At 31.3% G+C, this 18,284-nt stretch overlaps 1 protein-coding gene across 2 annotated transcripts in view; it reads right to left on the reverse strand.

Annotated features, from left to right (window-relative positions):
• Positions 1 to 18,284, reverse strand: part of LOC126836875 (delta-sarcoglycan) — a 91,545-nt gene that overhangs the window by 6,803 nt on the left and 66,458 nt on the right. For both annotated transcript variants that reach the window (XM_050570544.1, XM_050570545.1), the window contains 2 exons: positions 18,089 to 18,153; positions 13,032 to 13,377 (listed from right to left, as the gene is read on the reverse strand). In XM_050570544.1, coding sequence (XP_050426501.1) covers positions 13,032 to 13,377; positions 18,089 to 18,153 — 411 coding nt within the window. The remainder of the gene's footprint in view (positions 1 to 13,031; positions 13,378 to 18,088; positions 18,154 to 18,284) is intronic.

Raw genomic sequence — 18,284 nt, forward strand, 5'->3', positions numbered from 1 at the left:
TAAAAAAAAAACTATTATTTCAGTTAATAATTAGAATTAATTTAATAACATTTTTATTCAATTGAATTTAATTAACAAATACAAATATAATATTTGAAATTATTACTTGCATCTTTGCTTAAATTTTTTTTTGTTGCCAATATTTAATATTTTGTTTCAATAAACAGTTATTTAAATAATTCTTAATTAAAAAACGTTTATACATTTTTTATAAAAGTATAAACATTTTATTTTTATAACTTATTATTTATAACCCTTTATTTTTAATTACCCTTTATTTGAAACCGTCAAATAAAACTGAAGATTGTTAAAAGAAAGTTAAAAAACCCTTACAAACTCTATATTATTTTTGAGATAGATCTTGTAATCAGCAAAAAAATGAAAATAAATTAGAATAAAAAACAGTTTATATTTAGAACACATTTAAGAAATGAAATGGACTTTTTTTTAAGTTTGGAAGCAATCTACAAAAATCTAATGTCAGATTCGGATTTAGTGAAAAACATCTGAGGGTATACGTCTTAAAAGGTCTAATATGTTGTGTCGTTATTTTTTAATTTGAACGAATATTTCTATTCTTTAATAGACCCAAGCAAACGTTCATAATAATAGTACTAGTGATGAGCCGACAAAAGTCGCAGTCTTTTCTGTCCATCAATAAAACAAAAAAGTTCTTGTCCTTTTGCTAGGTTTAGTTTTTCCGTCACGTCCACACACTGCGGTGTTTTTTACTTTCACTTTATTTTGAGCATTTCATATCTTTCTACTTTGTAATTGAGTTTACGCGTTAAAGTTCAACTTTCTAAAGGTTAATCCGCCCGGATGCAGCCGTCAAATATGTGATTTTCAGACAAAGAATTCACTCATGCTTGTATACAACTGGGTTTTTTTACATCCTTTCTTTGTTTTTCCTACAGCTTACAGTTTTAATAGGATAGTAGTGAACTAGAATTATAGACTCCTAACATTTGAGATACAAAGTTCAGCTCTAAGTATTTTCTTATGAATTTTTCTTTTGCATTTGATTAATATAAATAATTTTAATTTTAATTTCTCTCGTTAATCAAACGTAAGAAAACAAAATTCACGATAAAATACTTGAAAATTACTGAAATTTGTAAAGGGTTTTTTTTGTTTAAATAGTCTACTATCGATTGAGGGGTAGGTACAAAAATATAGACACAGTTTATTATATATAATACATAATAATATGCACCGTTTTACATAGGCGCAAATACGGGGGGGGGGCTAGGGTGGGCTTAGCCCCCCAAAAAAATTAGGTTATGCATACAATTTTGAAATACAAAAATATATTTACTTATATATATATTTTAAAAAAATGTCCAGCCCCCCCAAATTAAAAATTGAAATTGCGCCTATGCCGTTTTAGTGTTTTGAATCGGATGTTATTTACACAAGCGGTGTTCGAGATTCTTGGGAATTTAATAACGTGCTCGCGGATTACTACATAGCGCTCTATTCAATTAGCCGTGGAGCAGTTTCGAGTGTTGCACACTTGTAATTGGATTTCTAAGTTGTTTATGGTATCCATTATACCGAGTCCGCCGTTGCTTTGTAGAATTTTTATTTTCAATTTACTAACTATGAAAAACGTTAAAAATAAAATTACCATAATAAACCTGTGGTAAGCGTTAAATTAATTGTTTCGACACTTAGTTCACCTGCAATGCATTTTTTGTAACTTTAGTAAAATACGTAGTATATAAATATTATTAAAACTATTTAAAAAAAAATATTATAAAAAATGCTTACAAAAATTGGTAAAAAGCGTTTTTTCATTTTGTAGAAATTTTATTTTTTATTAACATTATACACGCATTATCCTACTATTGCTTTCGAACTACTCTTTTTGATATAAATTACAAGTACAACATTAAATGTTTTACATACAGATTCAAGTAATTTGTTTGTTATTTAGGCTATTATGACTTTTGTAAAAAAAAATTAAATATAAAGCCTTAAATCGAAAATCAAAAGCGCATTTTTAAAAGTATTAAAAGAAGATTAAAAATACTCTCTTTTACTCACATTTTTTTTAATCGAATCAATAAAGTTTATTAAACATGTTATAATATACTAGTAATACACTTATAATGAAAAAACAGATAAATTTCCTTTCCAAAACATTCAGGGTCCGAATCATAGCCTGACTTTTTCAAATACATTCCTTTTTAACAGCACACCAAAATACCAATTATTTAAAAGCTCTCTCTCAAATAAAAAGGTTTGTAACTTACAACAGGAATTCAAAAAACTTCTAACGTAACAAAATCAAAATTAAGTATTTAATTTGATTTTATTAAACAAATAAAGCCATTTGGCTAAAAATTAAGTAATACAATACAATAACTAAAAACACTACACACAAAGTTGTTTTTCTTAATAAACCTCTAACATAGCTTTGTTGTATGGACACGAACTTGTATTACAAATGTTCTGGAAAAAAAATCTGTTAACATTTTTTAAGTTAAGTTATGATCTAATAATTTATTTATTTTTTTTTTTTACTAATGACATTCAATTTGAGCTCATAAACTCAAACATAAAAACTGCAAAGTAAGAAAGCAAAAAACATCTTTAGACTGTTGACTTAACCTTATCTAAACGATTATAGTTTTAACTTATATTTTATATCATCTAATTATCTAAGAAAATATTGTGTTTTTTATTTAATAAATGTTATTAAATTATAATTATTGAATTGTTCTAAACTTTCCGGTATATTTTTCTTTACACTACTCTGTCTACAGGATTCCTTCATATTTTCAACGAAGAAACTCTTAGAAAAGGAATTACTTTGATCTGCCCCTCTTCGTCATAATATCTAACACCGAGAACTTATTTCAAGTCATACCACCGCCGTTTGTAAAATGTACAACTCCAAAGGGTTGTAAGTAAAGTTTTATACACAAAACTCGGTCAAAGACAACGTGTCCCTAACAAAACTCGCCGCCAACGATTCCGGAAATGAATAATGCGACTTTAATCTTAAAATATTTTGCACCCATTATTATTATTATTATTATTGTGGTTTCGTTGCCTTCATCTTGGGTTCGTTAAGTCCGATACGCCGATGGTTTTTAATCCCGACTGTCTATTTTGGAAATTGCTTTGCTCCAAAAGACATCCGCCGGTGGTGTAGTACTACCCCGTGTGCGGCTTAACACTTGGGTGGACATTGTAATCTCGGCGTCGAACACCTCGTTAACATAAGTATTAAGTATTGAGAACAAGCCGAATATTATGTGCGGGACGAGTATTTCACTGTGCGCTTAAGATATTTTAACCAAAGCCGTTTAAAAAAAAAAAAATATAGGTACCACGGTACAATAATTATTATTGTTGAAAATGCAAAAGCATTACCGAGGACCTAGGGTGAAGAGTCGAATCAAAAATGTTTTTAAGATATTGTCATTTGTATTTGTTGTTGTATCAAAAACACGTTGATAAGATATTGTCATTTAGGTGAAAATTGAATTATGAAAATTAGTAAATAAACATATTTCTACCTACGAAGTTTTGTAATAACCACTTTTAAAGCATCGGAAGAAGGACAAAAACTTTTATGCGATAATATTTTTTTAAAAACTTTTGTGAACATTTCGAAATAATTACAGTTATTTGGTTTTCTGGGTTTATTTTAATGTTAATATATAGAAGAAAAAATAGGTTTCATAAACAGCCGATTGTTCGTTTTAGCCCTAAGTCAACGCGTCGACATCAAATTTTTTTTTTTAAATTATGTGCCTTAAAGTTTTAACTATTAACCTAACCATTTATTTTAGAAATGTTATTGTAATAGTTATTACAATAACATTATTTTAGTTATTTTTTTTGTAATTTTAATTAGTAAGAATAGGTGACAAATTTACTGCGTTAGTTGAGTCAAGGACGAAAAAATCCAAAATATTCGAGTTTTATTAACATTTTTTTTCTCTTTCTAAAGGTATCCTTCAAGACATGTGTTAGTCGCATGCATATTATATAAAAATGTATAAAGTAATCGCAACATTCTGTTCTGTCAGAGTCAATGCCACATCGTGATAGCTTTAATTTAATTTCCTACAGTCAAGAATGTATACGATACACTAGCGGTTTAAAAGATATAATAGGACAAGAAATTTTAATGTCAGCATACATACCTTCATATTGTTGATCGCATAAATAATTATATGATCGACAACGAGTTTCAATATTTGACATTCGAAGGCAATTCCTCTACTTGATTGTACCAGGGTTGTTTTTATTTGTCTTAACTAACCTTCCAACTACGCTGTATAATTGTTTTCATATACTAAATGTGAAAACTTAAACTAAAAATGATATATATTTTATTGTAGTGCACATATTATTTTACTTCTACAGAGTGATCCGTTTAATGGAAGACACTAATTTTTTTGGAAAGTAATCACAATTTTGTAGTTTTTCTTTTAGAAAACAAAATTATTATTATTTTTTTACGTTATCGTACAAAATTATAAATTTACCAAATATTTACCCTTTTTTAATATTTTCTAGACCTAAATTAGGATAACATATTGAAAACATGTCAATTTGTTTGGTATTTGAGATGTGTTGATGATGATATATTTATATGATTCTATAGACCTACTGCATATTTATTAACTTTTTAAAATCAGCCATTTAAAGTATTTTATTTCATTCAAGTGTATTGAAATTTAATATTGAATTCTAGTATTTTTCATTAAATTAATTAAAGTTTTTTGATAAGTATAAAAAAAACTTTTTTTTATGAAAATTCGATGTTTTCTAAACTGGCCTGATATGTATAACTGACCTAAGCTGATTTTCAAGTCACTAAAGAATATTCATAAGTAAAATTAGTAATTAGTAAGAAATAGAGTTAAATAAACACATGTAAGCTATATAAGGCTTGGGGTTTCAAGATATAATTTGCTTGAATTCGATTTTAAGTAAATGTTTACCATTAATAAAAGTAACTAATTGCCTATAATAATAATTTAGTCATATAACTATTTAACTATAGAATAAAAATATCTATCCTTGTCATCTAGCAATGTGTGCAATTTACACTTAAAAAATAACTTGAAAATACTTTTTGGCTACAAAACGTTTAAAACATTATTACTATATTAAAAAATATATAAATAAATTTACTTTTTCTATGGTGGGTTTGGGATTGACGCTATAGTCGTATAACATTATACCACTATTACGGCTAGGTTTCACGGATAATTAAAATAAGTGTTTTGTATAGTTCAAATGCGTTAACCTAACCTACTTAACCTAGTATGGGTTATCATGTATTTTTATATTAAGCATGTTCTTAGCACTTGCCGAGGTCGACGGCTAACGTGTACAAAACGAACGGGGTTATTTTTATTGGTCGGATTATGTAAACCGCTCAGCTAATTCGGTCGTTACATCATTTATACCACGGTTTACAATGGCAACGTTTAGGTTTAAACTAACCTAAACGTTGCCTCGCTCTGATCTCCTAATTGTGTTAAGTGTACTTGTTTCGGTTACAATAATAATATTGTAAGCCTCCCCTTAACCGTCATTATATACTGGAGACCCGCTCTTAACGCGCTATACAATAGATTGTTTACCCGAGTCGAGCTGGTGAAAACATAATAAGGTTATTAAATTACAAACAAAACGTATCAGCGTAATTTACTTTCATAGGTAACGGTTTAAGTAGAAAAGTGATTTTTCAACAAATAAAGCAACAGAATATTGAAGCGTTTTTTAAGAGTCAATGCAAAAGCCAAATGACTATAAAATGTATAACTATCTTGAGAAGTTTGGTCTGGATGATATTTGTTCAAGTTAAGAGCTAGAAGTAGTTATTTTGATGATTTTAAGTTTCAACTACATTTAAAACTTACTAGATCAATAGGTAGTTTTTTATTTAAATAAAAATAAAAATTCGAATAATGCGCTAATGACTTAGGTCAGATACACAATAGTCAAAGAATACAATTATTGTTTATATTATTTATTTTGTACGTTTGTGTAGCAGAGAAAGGTTAGGTTTGGTAAGATTAGGTTATGCAACGCCTGATCTGTAATCGCACCTCTAATAGTAACACTCTTCAAAAAAACGTTGAAAACGTTTTTAAGAGTTAAAAAAAAAATTAGTTACAATTCTTAATAGGCGTTGTCTAAGTATAGAATTTTAGAATTATATTTACCAGCGATACAAACACCATTTTTTTTTTTACATATGTAGGTACATCCATGAGAGAATACTTGTGATTCGCACAACCACCCGTCTTCGAATTTATGTGCGTGAACTTGATTTTGTTGTTATTATTTTTTGCGACGAGTTGTAAACGGAAATGAAACGTTCGTCGAAAAAAATATTATTATGTAAGTAAAATACAAATATCTGATTTAACGCATTGTACCGGTCGGTGTGTGTGTGTGTGTGTTGATTATGGCGTTTTGTATGCGATAAAGGATCGGTCTAAACGACTGGCATTGTGCCGTGGCAAATGTAATTAAGTTAAAAGCACACGACATACGAATGGTTCGAGAAAGGGGCAAAAAAAATAAACACACCATGTCCGGAAGCGACTGCGACGTATGGCGTTGTCAATTCGCACACACGGAGTCGTCTAGCCGGATACGACCAATTGCCAATGTAGTAATATACATAATATGAGTACCCCTTTGGGTATGAAATTTGTCGGGGAGAAAAATGTGGAATAATATAATTAAGTATCGAGCGGGGGAGTGGGAGTGTGTGGGGTGAGAGCGAGAATGCATGTATTCAAAACGCCATTGGAATTTTTTTATCAGAAGGTCGTCTCTACTGTTAGCCGTGACTGTGACTGCTGTAGCCATAGATTATGTAATAAATATTATATTAAACGACAGCCCTATAGTGGCGAGCCACCGCCGATAACAGGAAAACAAAGCCCAGTTTCAACTGATACATGAAAACATTAAAAAATATGCGACATCGAATGCTGATCTTAATGGACTAAAAAAATGTGTACTAAAATAAATGTTTGTATTTTAAAACTGTATATCTTAAATTTAAAAAGTAACCATTAATAATATTATTTAAGAAAAGTTAAATTAAAGAAAGGTTAGGCAAAAACACACTTTTTACCAATTCATAAATTAACTGACAATAATAATAAAAACATATCTACTACTATTATACGTACAAATGAAGTTCAAGAAAAGGAAATTACAATAAAAAAAAAAAAGGTTAATATTATACTTTATAGTTCACATTAATCTTTCATGTTGAAGCTGTTAAAAAAAATCCCCTTTTATATAAAGTAATGAAAGAAAAAAGTCGTTAAACGTACTACATAAATGACATAAAAACTAATTAGTTGTTTAACATAATAATTAATAATTCGTATTTGTTTGATTAAAAAACATGAAATGCGTACTCATCTCTATTGAGCATTATTATATTATTAAATTCTTAAACATAATACCGCCAGAAGCCGTTACTATATAAAACCGGCATTCGAATGGTCGTCATTTTTGTAACAAATAAAAGTGTTTATAAAAAAGTGTATGAATAACTTGTGGAAATTTTCCCACTATAAATTATTCACTTTTCCTTTTTCAAAATGACAGTAAAACAATTATCTTTACCCGTCGCTTGTAACGTTTTTAAAAACGTTACCGAAATGTCTTTTTTTTCATTCGGGGACTTCATTTACATTCAATCTCTTTTGGCCTCGCGGCGAAACGCAGAAATTGTATAGTGTCTCTCCACTTCACGCAACAAGTCTTACCCGTACCTAAAACACCGCCTCCATAATCCGTTTACAACTTAAGTCCCATATAGTTACTTCATAGGCTGTCGAAAGTACATTCGCAGAAACGTTATGGCTTTTCAACTGGACGGGTTCATTACAATCGTTATAACGTTTGGGTTATATTTCTAATTATTTAAAAATATAACACAAGTACATTTGTTTAACTAATAAATATCTCCTCCCCCCCCCCCCAAAAAAAAAACAAAAAATGATGACACAATTTCACAAAACATTTTGGTAGAATAACTCTTTCGATAGTAAGTACTCGCCTCTCAATCGTTTGGTGAGCAATTAAATCCTTGTCTGTTTAGAATTCAATACAGCAATTCCGTTTAGACATGATACTCTGTATTTTATGAGTAATTCATATTATATAAATCGGAACACGAGGAGGGAAGAGTGGTAAAAACATACCTAACGTAAAACTTAGTGCTGTATTTAAAAACTTTTAAATTTGAAAACTAACATGGCGAACAAAATAAATATCAATATTTTCAGAAAAGGAGCAAAGATAGCGAGCGTTTTTTTTCTTCAAACAGTCATCTACTCTCTTCCTTCTGTTTTTCCTGATTTAAACTTACCGAAACCTAACTTAACCTACCTTATTGCTGTCCCCGGACGTTTTTAAACACATTGGAAAATAATATACAAAACCGGATAATCTTGCACGGCAAAAAAATATTTTTGATATATTTTCATATTATTTAATTGGAAACTTAATCTTAAGTTTTTGTAATTAAAGAAATGGATATTACCTAAAAAATACAATCCGCGAGGGGTTAAATATATTTGTAATATTTTTAACCTTAATATTGTCTAATTAATTTAAAATTATGTTTTTAACAAGACATTGATTAATTAGAACACAATTTTTTCAGTATTATTATTTCCTAATTATTGTAAGTTATTTTACATATTATACTATGCACAAAAAATCATATATAATATAATAATATTATATGTATGATTTTTTAATATTATTATATATGTAATGTTTTCCTCCAAACTTTAACTTGACCTTTTTTGCTAGTGTGGGTACAATAACAACAATAAACAAACAAAATGACATTATTTCGGATATTATGTGATTGCATGAATTCTAATGGGTTTTCTTTCAATTCGACCATAACGCGAAACTCGAATAATACAACTTTGTAAGTAAAACAAACTCGAGGGCTCCAATCGATTACCGTCTGGATGTTCGATAACAATAATTCGTCTGTACGATAAAGTAGGTGATTTTCATTAGAAATGATAATATAAGTGTGCGTTTTGCGATTACGAAGGAAATACCATAAGCGAGCCGCAGTTTATGTGCTTGAAACAAGTTTAATAACAATAATAATTTAGCTTACGCCGAGATTAATGGGCCGCTTGTGCCGTCTGAGAAATAAGATAATGACGAGACCGTAGAACGACTATGCAGTCATTTCGAAAACTGTCCACCGACGATAATTGTCGTTATCACCGTCTTCGTGGCGAAAAATAATATGTAATATTGCAAAAATAATAATAATAATAATAATAATAATAACTCCAGACGTGGCGTTTGTGTTAATGAAGTATTTCGAACGGAAACCGCAGATTTATCGCCTTATTTACTTACTTATCTACACGGCAATTTCTCATCTAAAAAGTAGTTCAATTAAAAAATTCGGTCCAGTGGTTAAACAGTTGTCTGGAGTCCAGCTCACACAAAATAGACATTATTGTAAAACAAATATCTTTTCAGCAATAAATATATTATAGAAGTTAATTAAAAATGTAAATAATTGGTTACGATTTAATTTTTACTTATTTATAATAAGTTTTCAAAATATATCGTGACTTAATACATACTTGTAAATTCAATGTGTTATACAATTAAATTATCATACCAAATTGTTATTACGGTTCGCAGCTCTAAAAATAAAAGATCTGTTCAAATCTTATCAAAATTAGAGTGAATCCTATTAATTCTACATTAATTTTGAAAGTAAGAGTGATTTTATATCATATGAAACACATCCGATATTTTCAATTAGCTCAATACAACTTTGTGTACATTTCATAATAATAACATTGCGCACTAAAATATATTCTATGTATTTATAGTCATCATAAATTTTGTTTGTTTTGGCATGAAAGCAATAAAATTACTATATTTGCTAAGTGATACAAAATATCACATCTATGTACGCGTTGAAATGTTGCTTATAGTTAAAAAAAAATCTATAAACGTCCTATTTTGCATACTAAGTGTGCAGAGTCATAAACAACCTACATTATTGGGTTGTATTGGCCGTTGCCTGAACAACATTGTGTAACCCATGGCTAAAATTTAAATAATAAATTGAATGTGAATGAAACTTGAATATTGTCAGTGAACTTTTAAAATTTAATTGGCCAAAGCCTACCATTATCAGTCTACAAAAGGATTAGTATTATATTTTTCTATAATAGAGATAAGGATAGGACCGCGGACATTATGATGCATATAAACTATTTGGGTTGGTACAATGATGTTAGCTCGAAATGATCCAATTTTCTTTGGATCATAAAAAGTGTACTTAAAATAGTGATGTTACCAAATATAAGAGATTTTATTCCAAAAGAAACGCGCTAAAAATGACTAACGATAAATATTAAGTGGTAAGAGGAATTTTTCAGCAAATGTAGTGAAATAATTATTTTTGTTTTGTTTTGATAAAAAAACATGTTTACTGATGTGTGCGTTTTGTCCCACGCTGTATAACATATGATAATTTGTTTACTGAATAAAGCACACACAACTCTGCTAAGTGCCTTTATTGGGCGCATGTAATCCGATTGTAATAATTATTGTGTGTGTGTATGTGTTTTTTTTCAAAATCCAATTCGATCGGCTAAGCCTTTTGGCCGTCCAATCGTTCTATATACATTATTAATCAGATGTCGGTGGCCATAAAGACGACAATGCGCAGTAAAAGCCTTCTATCCCGTTAAAACTCCATAAAAGTCTAATTAAACCCAACGACGTACAGAGCGAAATTAATGTAGTGGACGTTAAAACTATAACAACGGCTAGATCCATTAGATTCTCGGTTACAAAAAAAAAAAAAAGGGGGTGGAAAAAAGAGGATTATGTACGTGTTTATATTGATAATATCATACCATTTTGTCTCCGGTCACCGAGTCCGGTGTAACAATATAATATTATTATTATAGTACAGTAGTTAGTATATAGAACTACTGTCAGTGAGGTTACCATAATAATATCCTGCGTTAATTGTAAAATATAATACTAAAATGTTGGAAATATAATAACATGTACATTCCGTTCACAGTGTAGAGCCTATATTCGATTATTAAATACCACCTAATGGGAAAGCTCCAAGTTAAAACCGTTTGTTTATTTTATTTTGCTGAAAGGCCGGTATTAGACAATATTAGCTGGTATTCGACGTGCTAAAGACTTAAACAGATGTAGAGAACTCCTTTTTTTCTAACGGTTAAACCGTCATCGAGCCTACAAAAGTTCTAGAAAATTTCGAATAGAATAATATGTTATATTTAAACGCAAAACTATTCGAATGACAAACTTTGATATTAATATATTATATCGTTTTCATTCGCCGGTCATATAGTATAGTTATGAACAAAATATATTATTAGTATACCAAAATCACAATATGAAAACCTTGCCCTACATAATAAATTATTATAGATAGAGAGAGAGAGAGAGTGTAATATATACGAGGGTCGGATCACACTTAAGCGGTTTTGACTTATAGCGGGAACGGCGGCGGCGGCCGATAAATATCAAACGCGCCCTTAATAACATTATTGTCTTAGACTTGTGTATATATATATAATATAATAGTAATAATAATATATACCTACAGCGCGAAGGCTAAACGGTTAACCTCCATAAATCATTTTTTGTACTTTTATTAAAATTCGGTCCAAACCTAGCGATGGTATGCTTTTTTCTCAAGAGGGAGAAAGAGAGAAACTAAAGTATGTGAAAGTGTGAGAAGGTATTATTATTGTGGGTAAGGCAGCGAGAGAGATAGAGAGAGATGGATTGTTGAAGCGAATAACACCCACCGCAAACACATCCCTCGCGTCTAAAATACCAACACTATGTGCGTTATATTACTAGGTATTATTATTATTATCATTATTATTACACCACCGATGATCCTCTCAGCGAGACTTCTTCGCTCTTTCTTGTTCATCTCTCCCGCAAGCTTTCCATATACATATATATATATATATATATATTCTTCGACCTTATAATGTACACCTTACACACACAGCCCTTTCTCTTACTCTCCCTACCCCCTCAGTCTGCCACTATAAGCACAACTCGGCATACCTTTGGGGGGCCTATGTTCGCACGCACATGCATATATAATGTATTATGAATGGCTTACACACATCATCCGAATATTGTTATTATTATTATTATTATTATTATTATTATTCGACGTGGCGGGTTTTGTTATTAAATATTTCGCCGTGTCAAATGTGTACACGACGAACTCGGTCCCGTTGTAATTGACAAAACTATGTCGAGACCATGGTAAAGTTACAAACAGATAATATATATATATATAGAGAGAGAGGGAGAGCAAAGAGCAATAACGTTTTATCACGTTATTATGCGTTCGCTCGACTTCATTTTGCAATTATACAATATATATATATATATATACATTATTGTCGGTAGAGGTTAATATCCAAAACATGGCATGTATCGCTTTATAAGTATATAAACCTCGGTATGAGTAGATGAGGTTGGGAAAACGGCGACTTTTGAAATGGATCCTAAAGTGGCATAGGGAATAAGCATATTTTGTTTTACTAGTATTTTATTTACAGAACCAACAGAAGCGTCACTAGTCCTAACTTTATTTTTTTTATAGATTGAGATTATTAGACTCAAAGCTCTCATTCTCTAATGGTAAAGTTAACTTGCGGAAAGTCCCGTTTGGGTTCAAAGTGACATATAGCCTCCTCTCTTAAACACTGCGCCAACTCTCTTCACGACAACAAAATAAAGTAAATCTCAAAGTAACAAGTTTGTAAAGACTGCACTAGCTTAATGTTTGCCGAATGACCTAAATATTGTGCATAACTTGGTAGGCGGTTGTTGACTAGTGTCTAGACCGTATTGTAAATCGGGCGGTCAGCAGCAAGACATGAGCTGAACAAGTCCAAAGAGGTGTGACTCCTTAAAAATATACTTATAAAAAAGAACATGTGACTTACCGACGTGAACTGCATCACTCTGAGGAACCACAACGTCAGAGTCAGGTTGACGACAATGATGGTCATCAGGGTGAATAGGAAGATGTACAGAAACCGTTTTTTCCATTTGTACGGGTCAGTGTACTCCTGTCCAGTGTCCGGCCTACTAGGTCCTCTGGCCGGTTGTTCCTGCTGTAGTTGCTGTTGATGCAGTTGCTGCTGCTGCTGATGCTGTTGCTGATGTCGCTTCGAGTATTGCGGTTGTTCCTGACTACTTTGCTGGTGCGGATGGGGATGACTCGAGTCGTACTCTACGATCTCCCACTGGCCTTGCTCTTTGACGATGTCGTCGTCGTTCATTGTTCTTCTGCACATAACGACGACAGTTAGTTTAAAATATAGCTAACCTACTTAGATTACTATAGACATATTATAGAAAATGGCGTGAGCATTTGACGATACCCGGAGACATGACTTGCAATCATATTTACCACATTTATGGAGGAAAATATCATCTTCAGTATACCTAGGCCAATATTTTATGATTCATGTGTGCCGCGTTGCTAATATGACTTACACATCACTCGTCAACTCCAATAAATGCAAAAATAAATCATAAATAGAAAACACTACATGAACACTTGTATTTTTTTTTCTACACATTAATGTACAAAAAGCTCGTTATTTCAAAATTAAATTACAAAGAGATAATTCACTTTTACAATGACCGGCACATATTATTGCAGAAAGAAGGTAGGGGGGTAAGGGGGTAAGTTTAAATAGACCAACCACTGACCTATTGTAGTTTCAACAGTCAGAACCCCAATAGTAGAATGTATTTTCTTTTAAACAATATTAATGCGCCATCAATGATAAAAAAAAAAATGATGTATTATTATTTCACATGTATAAAAAAATACGGACGACTTGTTTACACTTAACAAGACGGAGTGGAGTGGCCTTAAAGGGAGTATTTTTAAAACTGCAATTACTTTAAAAAAAAAGTATAATTTAATCATTTCTCATACAGAAAATGTTCAATCTATTTAAAATTAGATATAAATTGAACATTAAACATACTCATTTTTAAGTAGTCGCTTATAGACAATGTTTCATAACAAAATAAATAAGAGCTAAATTTCAGTGGGTATGTATTACAATATAATTAGAATTATATACTAATAGTTGAAACCGTCCTTCGCTTTCCAAGAACAGCTTTTAAAATTCATATAAAACACAGTTTTAGTTTTTTGAGAAAAAATTTTTAAATTGGTATCGTCAAAGAGATTCGACTGTTATAAATTTGTAAAATTTAATTAAATGCCTATTAATGAGTTTTCCATTAAGAGATCACTTTACACGACATTAACACAAAGTAGATTTGTCAGAAATGTAAAACTCAGAAAAAAGTTTTGATCCAAAAAAGCTTATTAAGGCACTGAACTAATAAAATAAAAACGAACAAAATTGTATTTAAATAGTGAAATACATGGAAACCAACTTTCGTTTGAATTTTGAATAAATCATTTTGAGAACGCAATTAAACGCATTTTAAAAAAAATCTTTCACCCTACATTTTTTTTTGACACCGTAAATCACTGTTCACATTAAGACAGACGGCTGTTAACGGTAAGTTGAAAATATTTGACAGTAAAATCAACTTTCAAACGCAGTTTTATGATTTAAATGGCTGTACTTGATCATTTGAAAATTTCAATCATATTATATTATTGCTTTACCGGAGACTTACGGGGTCGTACATAATAGGTACCTTTACTTCCCGGAAAAACCGGACGTGTCCCATGCCCGTACACCGCAGCTTTTACAACGGTATTGCACAATATACGACAACAGGCTACGACCGATCAATCATGGTATTATTATTATTCTTATTGCGATCGTATAGGCAGGCATACCGCGTATCCATTATATTGTAAGACGCTTGCACAATAATACAGTGGCCTGGGCTCTTAAAAAAAAAAAAAAAACCCTTTAACCGTCGACATTAAAACGTTTTCCATATCGTCGAACGGCAACGTGCATGGAAAAACTCACACACTGAAGGTTAATAGTGCCGGCAAAGGGTGACCGAGCAAGTAGGGGACGTGACGCCTTGAGGACCGGTGCCGGGCGATAACAATATAAACGAAAGATGGATGTGGTCTTGGCCTTTTTTAAAAGCACCCGTCCATTCGGTATGTGTGAGCTTTCTTCGCGTTCCTTTATTATTACATTTTTTTTTCTTTTTCATACTTGCATAATACGCGTCAAGGAGACTGCGTAACGGTTACAATGGAGCTCGTTTAAGCGTTTTCGAATACAACAGACTGGGGGGGGGGAGGTCGGTTTTATCGTACATCAATCCCTATTTTACCTGGCGACAACGTTAATAATAACATAACGCCGGGGCCACGGCAATTTGAATTGAAAATTTAGAAGGAGCTGGCCAGGGGGGGAGTCGATAAGTTTAGATCCTTTTGAAACCCTACAGAAACTTAGAGGTCCCACAGAATTAGTGTGTATCGATAAGTAATACCCAAAAAAAAACTAGGCTAAACCATACTTAAATGATAAGGCAAACTGGTAAGAACGGCTATTATATGCTCACCGACAATTTTATTAGTAGGTAAGAGGATTGTGCAATATTGTTTTAAAAATATGCTATTCAAAATTGGTTTTACCAGCAATGTGCATGTATAGGCTACGAATTGAAGTGATTAGAATACAAGGATACTCGGCATTTCACCATCCTTAATTAGAAGAAATATTATAGTGTTAATATGTTCGTTCTTAAAAGAGTATTTCAATGAGGTAATGCCGGAAGTTTCGGACGGTAGGCGTTTCGGTTGTAAATATTATAATATAAATACCGTTTGGGCACATCGTTTGTTTCGAATACAATATAATATATATGTGTGTAAGTATGGAGCAGAGCCTGATCGTGTGTGCTTGGGACTCACGCACGTCGAGTTTGTAAAATGTTTATCGCATTGAATGGGGATAATATAGTACTTATGTGTGTAAACTTGCGCCCTTGTCTTTAATTTGGTGCTTTGTCTCGCTTCTGCCATCTGCGGGGCCCGGACTAAACACCTATATGCCGACAATAACGGCCAAAAAACTTTTCGCCCTGAATCATTTTCCGTTTTTGTCTTATCGAAAAGTCCACACCGCCTCCCGTACGAGCACGTCCGCTGTTTGCCCGCCGAGTAGCACGTGTGGGGCCAGATTTAGCCAGGGTTGACTTAGCCGGTTGTGATCGTGCGGAAATTCAAAAATCTTAACGCCATTCACTTAACACGTGCCAGTTTGCGTGTACACAGCGTTATTAGTGTCGCCCCGACTTAGTATAGGTACTTGTAGTGTAGGTACTTGTAGTGTAGGTACTAGTGGTGGGACTATTCAAATAAAAAAAATTCGAATATTCGAGTTATTCGATTATTCGAATAATTCGAATAGTAGAAAAATTCGATTCGAGGTCTCAGCTCTAGTAGGTACTATATTACATCACAACAATCCCGGATCTTTATTATTTCTCTATATTATACACTGTAATACTGGTATCCCGAAAATCATATTATAATCATATTATACAATATAATATTATAATCATATTATACAATATAATATTATAATCATATTATACAATCCACTCCTGAGACTAGAAAAGTTACGTTAGGTTTGGTACATTGGCGGAGATCAGAATATCAGACCCTTAAAAGTTAAAACTAGTGCTTTTCAAAATACCTGTATTTATTTTGAGGGATTAAATGAAATAAAAATAAACGTAGCACTAATTTTAAGGTTTTTAGAAAATCAAGCCACATTAATAGTTTGACAAAGTTAAGTTAATATTTCGGCTGATATTAACTCAACGGCGTCAAGTGGTGTTTTATTGGTTAGCAAAAAAAATGTTTATATATATATATATTATAACTCATACTACTTATAGTGACTATTTATATATTATAACTAGACCCATAAAAATATATAGATAATAAACTAGATTCTAAAAATATTCTAAATAACCTAAGATGATACAAATTATTTTATTGTCTATGTTTTACCTAACCCATTGGGATTACTAATTTAAAATTTTCTTTGACTCATCTAAAATGTTGACAGGCGGAAATAACAAAATATATGAATTATTAACTGGTTCGACTTTGCTTTTTCATTGTTGCTACAATATTTTCTTTATACCCATAACTGCTTGGGAAATGTGAGAATTAAAGAAAGCTTTTCGAAGAAATGTCGAAGCAAAAGGCACGTTATTCACGAAAGAGGAGCCTATATAATACGGAAACGATAAAACTGATAGCGAATCTCATATATGTATATATAAGAAAAACGATACCTATGGGATTTGAACAGGATTATTCTGATGTGTATTTTTTGGTGGAAATTCCGAGTTATGATGTTCCGAGTTAAGTTGATTTCCTAAGAAGAGTCTACACTGGCAAATAAAGAAAAGCGTATAGCCGCGCTTAGAGTCATCTTAAATTATATTTGTCATTTATTATTATTATTATTATTATACGATATTTTGTATTCGGTAACACTATAAATACGTCTGTTTTTTTTTTTAATATAGGCATATATTTTTCAGAATATAAATCGGATTAGCCCAACCGTTTTCCGTAAATAGATATAACCAGTACAAATTATAGTTTACACTATAGATATTTATCTTATTTACCATTTGTGTATGATAGTTATTAAGCGTAGAGTGAATTGAACTTCATATATTTTATAGCATTTTATATCTCTACATTTAATTGCAAATGCTCGTTAATTTATTTATGTGTATATCGTGTCTCTAATGCTTTTCAATCAATAACGTACAAAACGTAAATTAAATTCTACGAAAACAAATTACATATTTTATATTTGACCTATCACTCGGACATCAGATTTGTCACACTTGACCTAAATGTTTACAAACATTGTAAACAGAGTGCCAGATGGAAATGTTGTATTTTAAAAGCATAGTAATAATAATAATATAGTAATATGTCAACCTTATACTATTGCATAAATAATTAAATAATACATTTTATGTATAATGCGGTTATTACCTAGGCATAGTTTTTGATCGAAAATCCGTCCTGTACACATTTTGTTCGCTATGGCTAGAATGAATCTGGAACCAACATAAAACACACCAATTAATGAACTGTAATTAATAATAATAATGGTTTAGTTTATAAGCAACGTTTAAACCACCGTCGATTAAAAAGCCCATTTTTTTCCTATAAATTAATTGCTATTTGT

Source organism: Adelges cooleyi, unplaced genomic scaffold (genome assembly GCF_023614345.1).
Source record: "Adelges cooleyi isolate 19-005CV unplaced genomic scaffold, UGA_ACOO_1.1 ACOO_flye_CR_arks_rails_tigmint_CR_PRNA_247, whole genome shotgun sequence".
In the NCBI taxonomy this organism is placed as follows: domain Eukaryota; kingdom Metazoa; phylum Arthropoda; class Insecta; order Hemiptera; family Adelgidae; genus Adelges; species Adelges cooleyi.